We start from the raw sequence: 13,684 nt of genomic DNA on the forward strand, positions 1-13,684 counted from the left end.
CTCTCAGGACATCAGCTTCCTTATTTATAGAAACACAGAGGCTTTAAAATACAAATAATCCCTAAGGAAGCAGCCACCCTAGCTGCACCCAGAGAAACAAATCAACATTACTAGAATTGGGAAGGAGTAGTAAAGAAGCTTGTGGAATGTGAAAAGACACTTTTAAAATCAGTTACTTTTTAAAAAGTAAAGCTCAAAAAACAAAAATTACCCTATTGTGCTGGTAGTTGAGGAAAGAAGCACTAGAGGAGGTATGGATTTTTTTTTAATGTTTTAAGAAAAACAATAGTAAATCCTTGTTGGAAGTACCTCAAAGTTCAAAGTAAGTGAAATAAAAACTAATGTTACCATATAATGAAATAAACTCCTCAATTTAAAGAAAAAAAAATAATACCTGTTAATATAAATGAAATTTTAGAAAAAGAATTGGGACTACTTACGCTATTTTTTTCCTTTAGAATAAATAAATGCAGAAACATGCAAACTTCTGCACAAAATATTCAAGGTGTAATTTTTGTTTTTGAACATTCTTATTATAGTTCCCAACAAAAACCAATTAGATAATTTTATAAGCCAAAGCAAAACCAAGTTACTCCATCTCTGGTTCTAATATTGCTTCAAAACTCCAGGGCTCCATTTTACATAAGAAAAAGAAGGGGATATAAATTATGCCAATCTTCCTGAGGCCAAATACATTATGCTTCGTTTTCAATCAAATCTTTCCTTCCACGAAGCTTTTGGGCATTTTTGTCTACTCAATAGCACAATTAGGGATAAAATGACAGGAGAACATACTTAATCCAATCCACTCATTAGTACCCTTGGTAAATGATTTGCTAAGAAACAACTGAAACCCTCCACTGTATTATTTGAGGAAATTTACATTTATTCTCTTTCCAGTTCCCATTTCAGGTGACAATCAAAAGCTAGTGTTCAACTCTTAGAACATGTATGTCTACACCATCAGGTCTCAATTCCTCAAATCCGAATTTAGGTTATTCTCGACAGCTGGACTTGAGTAGGGAGCACCAGAATTTTTAAAAATGCGGAGAGTTTCAGAAAGAGGGGGCTCTCCTACCAAATAAAGATTCATTGGCCTACCCCTCCCAATTTAAGCACAGAGAAATTCCAAAAAGCAGATTCCTACTTCTCTCTATCTACTAAATTAACTTTATTTTGTAGTGTCTCTTAATTTTATTAAAATACACACCCCTTAAAATAAAAGCAAGAAGTATACCTTAATACTGAGATCTTGGGAGATGTCAGACAGTGTTAGATATGACATAATAATAATAATAATTTGTAAATTACCAAGGGTTCATGAGGGAGGAGGGGAATAGGGAGAAAGAGGAAAAAATGAGGAGCTGATACCAAGGGCTCAAGTAGAAAGAAAATGTTTTGAGAATGATGATGGCAACAAATGTATAAATGTGCTTGACACAATGGATGGATGCATGGATTGTGATAAGATTTGTATGAGCTCCCAATAAAATAATTAAAAAATTTTTAAAAGACCTAAGATCTAATATATATATATATATATATATATATATATATATATATATATATATATATATATATATATATATATATACTGAGATCTTGCAGGCCTGGAGAATGAATCCCTGTGAACATTTCACAAGGTTATACATCCTCTCCTATTAAAATCTCACATAACCACAATTTAGGGGTTTTGTGGGGCCCTTTGAACCAACAAAGCGAAACCTTTCATGTGGCCTAGAGTCACATGCTTTTCAATAATCTCAGCCTCTCCTTCGTGGATGTGAGCGACTCCAAATGTCTGAAATGTAAAGATCAACAAAATGAAGGCTTGAGTTATACCTGTCTATTTAAACCATCTCTGTCAAACTGTCGGCTCAGCCATCTTTCAACACAGCTCAAAGAATGTTTCATTTTCCCTGACCAGCCAAAGCCCTCCTTCTCTTTTCTTCCTCCCTTTTCTTTTCACCGAGTCTAGAAGCCAACAGCCAAGTCAGTTTATAAGTGAAGGATGTGTTTGCCTGAGAGCAAAAGCCCAGTGAACGCTCACTCTCCCTGTCCCTTTGCAGATACTGCCAAGCGCTGTGGCAGTGGGCTGGATCAGAAAGCAAGAAGAGAAAAAAGGCACTCTCCATTCAACCTTTTCGTCTGGGGCACTTCCTGGGTTTTTTCATTAGCACTTAACACTAAGACACAAGACTCATTTTTTTCATTAAAGTTGCAAGACTTTCACTTTGCCCAGTTTCAAATGGTGTAATTGATCTGTATTGTCTTCTTAAATAACCTAATTGGTGAAGGACACTGCAGCTTTAAATATTTCAGTGCTGGCTAGCAAACAGACTCCATCTCAATATGGCTTTGAAGGTCGCATCCTATTGTCTTTCCGCGCAAAAAAACCCCACCACCACAAAAAAACAACTTCTAAGTCCTTCTATATAACATAGGAAAGGTTACCTCCCTAGAATTTCCACTCTTCCACCGGGGTCCCTTACAGAGTTCCGGTGTTTACTGGAATCTCACACTCCTAATTTTCCCGGCAGGAACCATATGCTAATGGCGATGAAAGATTTCAGCACCTTAGTGAGGCATAATCACATGTGTTCCCATTAATCTAATCGCGCATATGCAACTGTCTGAAATGGCTCCCCTCACGGGTTGTTAGTCTCTGCCCAGTTTCAGGCAGGTGATTTGGGAGTGGACAGTTTTCAGGCGGTACCCTGAGCCCAGGACTGCATAGGCTGAAATGTGTAGCTACTTAAAACGATAAGAATCTCTGCCTGGGACTATGTCGGCACCCTGCCATATATGTGGAGCTTAATTTATCAAAGAAGGTCAAAATAAGAAGCCCAAGCACGGGGAAGGAGAAAATGAGTGGAAAGAAAAGGCCCTTGTGTCCCCTGCCAGAGAGCTCTGATACAATTTCTTCAGCAGCCAAAGTGTTCCTCACTCCCATCCCCGTCATCCCCTCCACCCCCTAAAAGCCCCAATTGTGCAGCTCCCCAGTCAAGTGGAGGTTTGGGGGTGGGGTGGGGGGAGGTTCAGGACCTAGACATCGCTACCTCTTCAAAGAATCCAAATCCGCAAGGAAGAGGGTCAAGGGAGGGGTGGGGGAGGGGTGCATTCAAGCATTACCTGAAATGGCAACAGATTGTTACCATTATCAGTACGGAAAGCGTTGTCCTCCATCCAGGACTTGGAGGTGAGCGGGGCTGCACGGGGGAACTTGGGTGGCGCGATCACGTTGCTGGAGAAGGGCTTTTTGAGTGGTGAGATGGGGTTGAGCGGCGAGGGCACCCCGACGCCCACGCCCACGCCCACACCGACCGCCCGGCGAGGGTCCCGGCCCGCCTGCAGGCCGCCCCACGGGTTGGATGGCGCGCTCCAGGCAGCGTTCACGCTCTGGTGCGTGTTCCAGCTGGACGAAGCGGAGGAGGCGGCGGCCGCAGCCGCGGCGGCCGCGGCGGCCGAGGACGAGGACGGCTTGCTGGTCATGATGGGCTGGTGGCCGTACGCCGCAGCGGCGCTCCTCTGAGCATAAGGCGCCTGGCTGGGGCTGGCGGGCGACCGGCGCTGCTGCGGAGGCTGGGGCTGCGGGGGCTGCGCGGGCTGCGCGGGCTGCGGCGCGGGCGGCGGCGGCGGCTGCTGGTGGTGCTGGGTCTGCGCCAGACCGATCTGCGGGGAGAAGGTACCTCCGAAGACGGGGTTGACGTGGTGCGGGAAGTTCTGGAAGAGCATGGTCCCGTTGACTGGGGTGATCCCCTGGAAGAAGCTGTCTTCCACCGCGTTCGTGGTGGCCGTGGACCAGGTGCTGCCGAAGGACGGCGACAGTGACGCGCCGGGTGCCGCGGGCTCCTGCGGCGGCGGCGGCGGCGGCTGCTGAGGGGGCTGGTGGAAACTCAAGCCTGGCAGGAGCGGCGATTCCATCTGCATCTTGTCCGGGCCGTTGGGGGCGTGCGGGGCCGCGGCGGGGCTGAGAGCCGGCACTGCGCTGCTGTCCTCTGGCTTGGGGGTCTCTGAGGCGAGGGGCGTGGACGGGGCTTCGGCTGCGCTGGGCTCGGGCTGGGGCTGCTGCTGCTGCCGCTGCTGCTGGGGCTGGGGCTGGGTTTTGCTTTTGTCCATCAGTAAATCATCCTGCATGGTTTGCGCAGCTGAAACGGGAAAAAAGAGAGACGCGTTATTGTCGATGTGATCATTACAGCTCTTGCTGAAGCGGGCGGGTGTTTCACTCGCGAAAATCCAGTGCCACCGCTACTAGCCAATTGCAATGCAAATCCACGATCTCCCATTTAGAAGCACTGTTTGGGCTGGGGAGGGGGTGGTCGCGCTAGGTTTCTAAAAATACTGTGAGAGCGTCTTCACCCTTTCTGATGCCTTGGTTCCTTTCCTGTATTAGTGAGAGATGTGCTTTTAAGACAGAAAGACAGCAATTTCGCCACGTCTCTTTTCCCTTCACCGGAACTCAGAGTGTTCAGCCTGCAATGAGAAACTGATTCTGGTTCCTGTTTTTTCCCAAGCACCACCCTCCCCCAGTTATTTGCATACGTCAATAAATACTGCTGCGTCCTTCATCAAGGTTAAAAAGACACCAAGCACAGGACCCTTTCTTCCCCTTACCAGCTCAAGCACTTTTAAGAATCCGCAGGCTCTCCCTCTTGATTAGTGAACTGACTTCTTGCTTTGATAATTGTTTCATTTAGCTGCAGCGAACCACAAGGGGGAAAATCCTTGGCATTTGTTAAGAGGAGGACTCAGCTGCACAATTCTCCAGCCTCCCTGTAGCTGCTGCTACTCCATTTTGTTAGGAGACATTTAAAACACACACACGCACACACACACACACTGTACACACACACACATTTTTAGAGAGGTAATAATTTGCTGAAACGTTTGGAAATGCTTACTTCTAGTTACGGTAAGGTTTATCATTTTTATGCTTATTCTCCAATATTCTTGTCTCCAATTCTGCCATACGAGAATTCTTGGTATCTAGTGCTTTAGGTCTCAACAGGAGCCTGGGACTCCGCAGAGTGGAGAAATGCTTCTGGTTGGATTTAAGGTCAAAAATAAAAGAGAGTATGGTGTGTGAGAGATTGTGAATTGGACAGTGTGTGTGTGTGGGGGGGATGCTTTAAAAATCCCTCTGCGATTTAAGTAAGCAGTTAATTCTAAAATTTCCACATTTCCGTTTTTATAATCCTGCTGCTGTTCTAGTTACAAGACTTTGGCAAATTGTGAATCAATTAAATCCATTCTCTTATCACTAATATTTGCAGTGAAAGATTAAGATTTGAAGATCCTTAAGTACCATATGCTAGCAAAAGTGTTAAAAATAGCATGGTATAAAGCCCTGAATTCTCATACATTGTAATTATAGTGCATTGCTAACACTGCTTTATTTAGCCATAAAATACCATATAAGGGAGTGGATGGTATTTTCCATTTCACATAGAAAGCCTATATTCTCCTCTACATACGACATATAGTCGTATGAAAGGATGGAATGGTAATCACTAACTACATTTCCATACATGTACTTATCACTGAGTGTGTCCCTTAGAACATGTTTTAACTATATGAATATTACAGTGCGATTCCAAAACAAATATTTTGGAATATTAAAGGAGCATATGACCAAATAAATAATTATTTTTAGACATGGATCAGTATAATTGCAATAAACTTAATATATTTAATGCAGCAGCCTAACTCATACTTACAGAACACTTTTTCTCAGGAGGCCTTGTGAAAGGGCATTTGATATACTGAAGCTCTGCCTTTTGCATGGTAATAACTTTTTAAAATAGATGTATTAAAAGTAGATGCTACTGCTCTTAATAATTAAGGACATTATTTCAGACCAAAATTTAAAAGTAGATCTACTGTTTTATTTAACAGTAGCTTTTAAGTGGTTAACTGATAGCGTCCATTTTAAAGTTTCATACACACACAAAACAGTGAGCTCTGGGAAATCTTTTATAGTCATGTTATACTCCTTTCTACTCCTTACTCCTCTGCCTCTCCCCCCCCCAAAAAAAGGGGAAACTCCAATATGATATACATCACAATTTTCTAGCTACTACCAATATAATCTATTTAGGTTGCTTTGATGTTCTTCAGTTCCCTTGGTCTAAAACAATGGCTTTGATCAGTATTGCAGATGTATAAAACATGACACTAAGAGGGAAATAAAGCTTGGATTCACATAGCACAAAATTCTATTGCTGCCAAAGGTGATGGTCATAGAGAGGGTTTTTACTTGCTTTAAACAGTGCTGCAATTAACCATTCTACTCATGGATTTGAGTTGCTTCCAGTAAGCTAGAATTACCTTTTGACAATAGCCATATCATCATGGCTGAAACATGCATTTGATTATAATTTTAATATCACCCAGCTTCTCCAGTGGCTTGTATCAATGTTTTTTGCTGATGCCTTCAGTTTAAATATTGTTGGTGGAAAAAGTAATGCTGTACAATAGCAAAAAACGCTAAAAAACTAAACTAAAAAGTAAGCTGCTCTCAGAATATTTTATAAGGACTATAATTAATATTAATACAATTTTAAGTTTAAGAATATTCATCATATCAGGAACATCCCTTTCTCTTCTCAACATTCCTTAAAGGTACAAATCTCACTTTCTGAATAAATTCACTTTGTCAAGGTCAAGACCCACCTTAACAAATAAGGTCCTTTTAAATAAAAGGTAAGTAGTGGATTAAGATAACTAAGATAACATTTGTAAAGTATATAAGCAATGTTTCTCAGTTATTGCCCACATAGCTTTTTTTTCTTATTTACAGCAAAGTCCGAGAAATAGATACCTCCTTCCCCTCCCCCACCACACACAATAGATCTTTCTTAACATGCAATAACCTAGTTTCAAGTAACAGATTCTTAACAGCAGTTACCTTTGAGTGTCCAGTTTTTAAAGATCGATAAAATTTAAAAGTGTACAGTATTTATTTTCTTCTTTCAGGTTGATTATGTGACCGCTCTGGCAAAAGCACTTTGACAACTGTAAGGAGAGAGGGCATGCGCACACAGGGAACTGTGGGGGCTGAAGTCCTTCGCAAGGTACTCTGCCTGACTTAGGCGTGTTCAACCAAGAAAGGAGGAAGCCTCTCAAGTAAAGATTCCAAGGGGAAGAGGCTGTGCCGGGATTACATTATATCCTCCTAACCAATCTAAATCACGAGTTGTTGAAATGAAAAGAGGGAAAAATAAACTGGTTTGTCAAGTTAATATAGAAAGCACTGTTAAAGAGAAACTGGATTGTAAGGCTCAGAATAAAAACACCCAACCAGAGCTACCTTAAATGGTATCAGAATGGTAATGACAAGCTAGCCAGCAATAGGAACCCCATTAAAGCTAGGGAGCCAGGCGTGTGTGAGGGAGGGACGATAAATACCTAAAATCTGACTATGCTCAAAAGAAACATTTTAATATAGAATTAAAAATGCACGAATATTAAATGTGTTAATCTTGCAGGTCAGTTAAAAATAAAATTGTCACATTTTTTTTACAGCTTATCCACCAAGATGTCTTTGTATTTTAGTTTTCAATAAAGGGGCAAATAATTTATTTTAAGATTCTACTGATTGTTTAAAAAAATCACTCAAATGAGAAATATGCCAAAGAATAAAATAAGACTATACATAAAAAAAAAGATTTTACTGATATACTGTGTCTCAACCCATTTCTTTTTAATTGTTAAAGTGAATTAATCATGCAATGGTCAATAAAATACACTTCTTTCTTTTAAAAAGACTGGAATACTATTTGGTGGAATATTAAATACTAATTTGATATATTGTTTCCCTGCATAAGATGGTGACTTCTTTATAAAAGACCAAAAACTAATAGGTTTTCTACTTAAAGTATTTTGGGGTTTATTTTTTCTAATCTTAACTTCAGGACTCCAAAAGCAAGAACCTCATAGCATATTAATCTCAATTATTAATATCTATAGCTTCTGAGAACAATAGTTCAACTTTGGGTTTATTCAGGCAAGCAAAAGACATTCTTTCTTGTGGAATCTAGTTCAATGTCATTCACCCAAGGGGTTCAGCACAAATGTTACTTGATGACTATGCTGATTGAAGGAACTACAAATCGTAAGCATCATTTAAAACTGTCTTAATTTTATATTCCCCTGCTTCACCAATTAAAATTTAAGAATTCCCAGAGGACACCAATGTGCAAAATTTAGTAGTCAATGTTTGAAGGAAAAAACTGAAACTGACCTTTTAAGAGGAAAAAAACTAGATGACTCTGCTAAAAGCTCCGTGTAAAAGAACCGATGGTTACTGATTCTTTCTATGACCTTAATTCATTGTTTCCCCCATTTTTCTTCCTCTGCTTTCTTTAAGAAAGCGTTATTTCTGCTACGGTGCTATAATCACCATATGCATTCTGGATTCTGCAAAGATTAATTCAATGTTATTTATCCCTGAAAACTTCCCTGACTTACCAAATTCTCAAGTGCTCCAACAAAGTAGAAAAGGTTAGTATTTTTCAAAAAATCCATTTAAAAATAACCTTATAAAAATCATCTAATCATATAATATCACTGAATGATATAGCTGTGGAAAATGTTGAATTGGCAAATGTTGTATTATCTATATATTTTTATCAACAGTAAAATTACAGAAGAAAATATTGTGTTAAGATTTGCATGTATGTTAAAGAGTCTCTGGGGTGGTTATCATATTTGGCTGCTAACTAAAAACTTGGAGGCTCAAGTTTACCCAGTCATGCCTGGCATGATAGTCACAGCAATCCACTTGTGAAAACTCAGCTGTTGATATTTTAAAAAGTATTCTCTTTCTATGAAGCACAGCTCTACTTTGACACATGTGGGGACACCATGAGTCAAACTCAACTCCATAGCAACTGGTTATGATTTTATCTGTAAATAAGAAAATTTAAAGCCATTCAGTTATAGCTGAAAATAGTTTTGTTGGGCATTTTATTAATATATCTGATCAAGTGCAGCTCTACTAATAATCATATAATGGAGAAAGATAAACTTTGGTCCTGCCCCTTAATAAATGATAATAATTAACACAGCCTATGCTTAGTGGAACTTTTATTTGACAATGAATTAACCTCTGCCCTTTTCTAAAATGAAGACTCAAATCTAAAAGGAAAATGACTCAAATATAAATGCCAAGTTATAAATAAAGATCAAGCAAACAACTTACATGAAGACACCTAACAAGAACAAAATCCTTCTCTACTGAAATCAAGAAAAGGTACACTTTCTGAAATTATGTCTTCATATCACTGAAGACTGCAAAGAGTTTGTAGAGTTAACTCTTGGAGATACGCACTGGGCAATACATCTTTTTTTTTTTTTCAGACCAATACATCTTTCTGGGCCTCCTACCTTCCTTTTCTTCTCTACTTACATCTCTAGCATGGTGCTTCTAAGAGTCCTGTGCAGTTGCTGGATGATTTACAAAAGCTTGCTAAATGAATGGATGAATGAATAAATAAAGGAGAGAGAGAGGAAGTATAGTTTTTACTCTCTAAAATAATAAAGTTTAAGTTGTGTTCTCCATTCGGAAGAGCAATTACTTCTCCATCAGCTACAAGAATGAATATGAAAAAGAGTAGACTAAAATAGAAAATATTTTAGCCCTTATGATATTCAGCAGTATATAGATTGTTTGATTATCATCATGAAATAACATTTACTAAGCGCTAATGGACAGGGAACTTTGTTCCGATCTAAGAGTTTACAGTCTAATAAAGACACACACACCTTGCTTCTTCCCAGACACTGCATCTACAAGATCCGAGTAGCCACTCTGCGCTAAATGCAAAGAATGCTTTGTCAGTCTTTATCTTGTTTGACTTTTCAGTAACTTTGACATAACTGACCATATTTTGAGGAAATACTTTCTTCCCTCAGCTGCCTTCATGCTGTCCTTTCCTGGTTTTCTTACATTTGGGGTTGCTTTCTGTGTAATATGTGCTAACTGACTTTAAATACTGAGTTCTTCTCATACACTGCCATCGAATCTATTCCAACTCATAGGACACGGGAGTAAGGAATCTCATAGGAATAGAGTATGGAATCTATTCCATGCTCTATAGGACAAGTGGAGAACTGCCTCTGTGAATTGTAAATTTTGCGGGTAGCATAAAGCCTCATTTTTCTCTCATGGAATAGGCTGATGGGTTTGAACCACAGACCTTGTGTCTAGCAGTCCAATGGGTAACCACTACATCAACAGAGTTCTTTCACTGAATTTCTCAAGGTTCTACATTAATCCTTCTTATCTCATTCTATTCATATGACAGCTTTCCTTGCCAACTGTAAGCAAAGGAACAAGTCTGCCTTACTGAGAGCTATGTTCCTAGCACCTCACAATGTTCCTGGCAACCAATAAGTAGATATTTGATAAATATTTACTTAATTAAAATTACATTTAAGAGCAAAGAGCCAAGAATGGTCAAAGCCAAATGGGTGCATAAGCAAATGTGGCGAAGAAAGCTGATGGTGCCCGGCTATCAAAAGAGATAGTGTCTGGGGTCTTAAAGGCTTGAAGGTAAACAAGCGGCCATCTAGCTTAGAAGCAACAAAGCCCACATGGAAGAAGCACACCAGCCAGTGTGATCACGAGGTGTCAAGGGATCAGGTATCAGGCAACATCAGAACAAAAAATCTTACCATAGTGAATGAGCGGGGGAGTGCGGAATGGAGACCCAAAGCCCATTTGTAGGCCACTGGACATCCCCTTACAGAAGGGTCTTGGGGAGGAGATAAGACAGTCAGGGTGTGATATAGCAATGATGGAAACAACAACTTTCCTCTAGTTCCTAAATGTTTCCTCCACCCCTCCTCCCACTGTCATGATCCAAATCCTACTTTGCAAGTCTGACTAGACCAGAGGATGGACACTGGTACAGATGGGAACTGGAAACATAGGAAAGCCAGGGTGAATGTCCCCTCAGGACCAGTGGTGTGAGTGGTGATACTGGGAGGGTATAAGGAGGGTGGGTTGGAAAGGGGGAACCTATTTCAAGGACCTGCATTTGACCTCCTCCCTGGGGGACATACAACAAAAAAGTGGGAGAAGGGAAACATGGAGCAGAGCAAGATATGACAAAATAATAATTTATAGATTATCAAGGGTTCATGAGGGAGGGGGGAGGGAGGGAGAGGAAAAAATAAGGACCCGATGCCAGGGATTTGGGTGGAGGGCAAATGTTTTGAGAATGATGAGGGCAATGAATGTACAAATGTGCTTTACACAATTGATGTATGTGTGGATTGTGATAGGAGTTGTATGAGCCCCTAATAAGATGATTTTTAAAAATGATCAAGGCAATCTTGGACATTAACCAACACCCAAACTAGAGGATTTATTCTAACTGCAATCAAGACCTATTACAAAGCTCTAATAGTTGGAATGTATGTTTATTGGCACAAGGATAAGCAAATAGGCACATGAAACAAAACAGCAAGCTCAGAAACAGACTCATATATAGATGGTCACATTATTTTATTAGTAACACTGCAGTAGGTAAAAGGAAGGTCTTTTTAATAAAAAGAATTGGAGTCAATTGAATATCCACATGTTGAAAAAAAAGAATCTCACCCTTACCTTCATGTGTCACACATAAATACCAAGTCCAGATGTATTGTGGGTCTAAATGTTAAAAGTAAAACAATAAAGTCTAAAAAGAAAAAAAATAGGAGAACTAGCTTCATAATCTTGAGGAAGGCAACAATGTTTCAAAAGCAGGCATAAAACCAACAGCCACAGAGGAGAAGTTAATAAACTAAACTAATTAAATTACCATAAACACATTTGCTTGCCAGAAAATAGAAGTAAAGGGAGTGAACAGTCAAAGCTAGGAGAAAATATATAATATAGAATTTTAAAAACCTGTAACTACACTATATGAAGGGCTCTTAAAGATTAATAAGTAAAAGGTAAACATCCCAAAGAAAACTATGCAAGAATCTTCAACCAAAGCTATTCAATGGTCAAAAGATTACAAGGATCTCAATAATCATCAAAGAAATACTAATTAAACCAGAAATGACTAAAACTGGAAAAGTCAGAAAACACCAAGCCTTAGAAAAGGCATGAAGAGTGTGGGGATATAATTTGGTATAGCTGTAAAACAACCATATTAAAAAATCTTTTAGTGGTGTCTATTAAAACGAAACATTCACATACCTCATGACCCAGCAATTCTGCACCTAGATATATACTTGATACAAATGCAAACATGTGTTCAGCAAAAGACACGTACAAGGCAATATTATTCATAATAGCCAACATCTAGAAGCAACCCAAATATCTATCAACAACAGAATAGATAGATGAATGTATAGTACTCATATTATATATAATAGAATATCATAAGGCAAAAATAATAAATTCAACTATAACAAAAATCAATTGTGCAAATACAATGCTGAGTAAAAGAAGCCTGACAAAAAGTCTATAGAATTCTATTTTTATAAAATTTTACTTAAGGTAATTCATGGTGTTAGAAGTTAGCATATTAGTATCTTTAGTGGAAAATAATGATTGGTAGGTGATATAAAAGAAGGCTTCAAGGATGATGATGACTCTTGAATTGGCCAGTATTACATAGGTGTGTTCACGTTATTAAAATTCAGGAAACTCAATCTTGTGACTTGTGTACTTTTCTACATGTATGTTATAATTAAACCAAACAGTCACTGAGTCAGTGCTGACTCACAGTTACCACTCTCTGGGTTTCAGAGGCAGTCACTGTTTATGGGAGTAGTGAGCTCCGTCTTTCTCCTGAGAAGCTGCTGGTGATTTCAAACTGCTGACCATGCAGATTGCAGCCCAACATGCAACCATTACATCACCAGGGCTCCACATGTATGTTTTATTTCTATACACTTTACCAAACATATATTTATAAATATAATTGTCTTCTGTAGGATAAAGAGAATATAAGTAACAATCTAGCTAAATAAGAAGGGAAGCCTTTAGTCTGGTTCATGTTCATCTGAGTCAGAAAAATAAACTGGGTGTTGACAATGCCCTTTTGTGCTAGAGCTACGATAAATGCAAAGATGAAAAGAGCCAAAGTCGCTTAACTTCAAAGAACTCACAGCCTAAAGGGGGAATTAAAAAATAATAATAAATTTGGTAAACTATAGTAAATTAGATGTCTTCTAGGTAACCTTGAAAGCTTTCGAGATTAATAAAGTATAAGGCAGTTTAGCAGGAGGAATTGCACAAATTCAGACAGAGGACGTGTCAAGCAATTCTACATGGTAAGTTTGAAAACAGAGCTGGAGAAAGAGATCAAAAGTTGAGCCTGGTTAACCAGAAGTGATTTGGTGGACAATCTAAAGAAAACACCCAAGGGGTACTTTATATTTCTCAGGTCTCTGCTTATTAGTTTGGGGTTCATTCATTTGCCAATTTTATAATGGGCCCTTCTAGTCACAAAACAGCAATTCTAAAATAGTATCACTTTCTTTATTTGTCTTGCTCTAACTTCTAAGGAAAACTGAGACTAATAGGCAATAATATTCTCAAATTTCCAGTTGTTCATCACCAAATCTGCACACATACCCCTTAAAAACTTTCCTGTATTCTGATCATATGTCCTTGCTTCCTATATCAAAAGATGAGTCCCTGTATAGAAAGAACCATATTCAATCCCTCCATCTGTAG

General features: G+C 39.3%; 1 protein-coding gene across 4 annotated transcripts in view; it reads right to left on the reverse strand.

The window, feature by feature from the left end:
- CPEB3 (cytoplasmic polyadenylation element binding protein 3) overlaps positions 1 to 4,447 on the reverse strand; it is a 173,744-nt gene extending 169,297 nt beyond the window's left edge. For 3 of the 4 annotated variants that reach the window (XM_075534322.1, XM_075534321.1, XM_075534320.1), the window contains exons 1-2: positions 4,360 to 4,447; positions 3,133 to 4,148 (exon numbers count right to left, since the gene is read on the reverse strand). In XM_075534322.1, coding sequence (XP_075390437.1) covers positions 3,133 to 4,137 — 1,005 coding nt within the window. In that variant the 5' untranslated portion in view covers positions 4,138 to 4,148; positions 4,360 to 4,447. Of the gene's footprint in view, positions 1 to 3,132; positions 4,164 to 4,359 lie in introns of those variants that run through there. The other variant, XM_075534319.1, reaches the window with a different exon arrangement.
- Between the last annotated feature and the right edge of the window lie 9,237 nt (positions 4,448 to 13,684).

This window comes from Tenrec ecaudatus, chromosome 16, assembly GCF_050624435.1.
Source record: "Tenrec ecaudatus isolate mTenEca1 chromosome 16, mTenEca1.hap1, whole genome shotgun sequence".
NCBI lineage: Eukaryota > Metazoa > Chordata > Mammalia > Afrosoricida > Tenrecidae > Tenrec > Tenrec ecaudatus.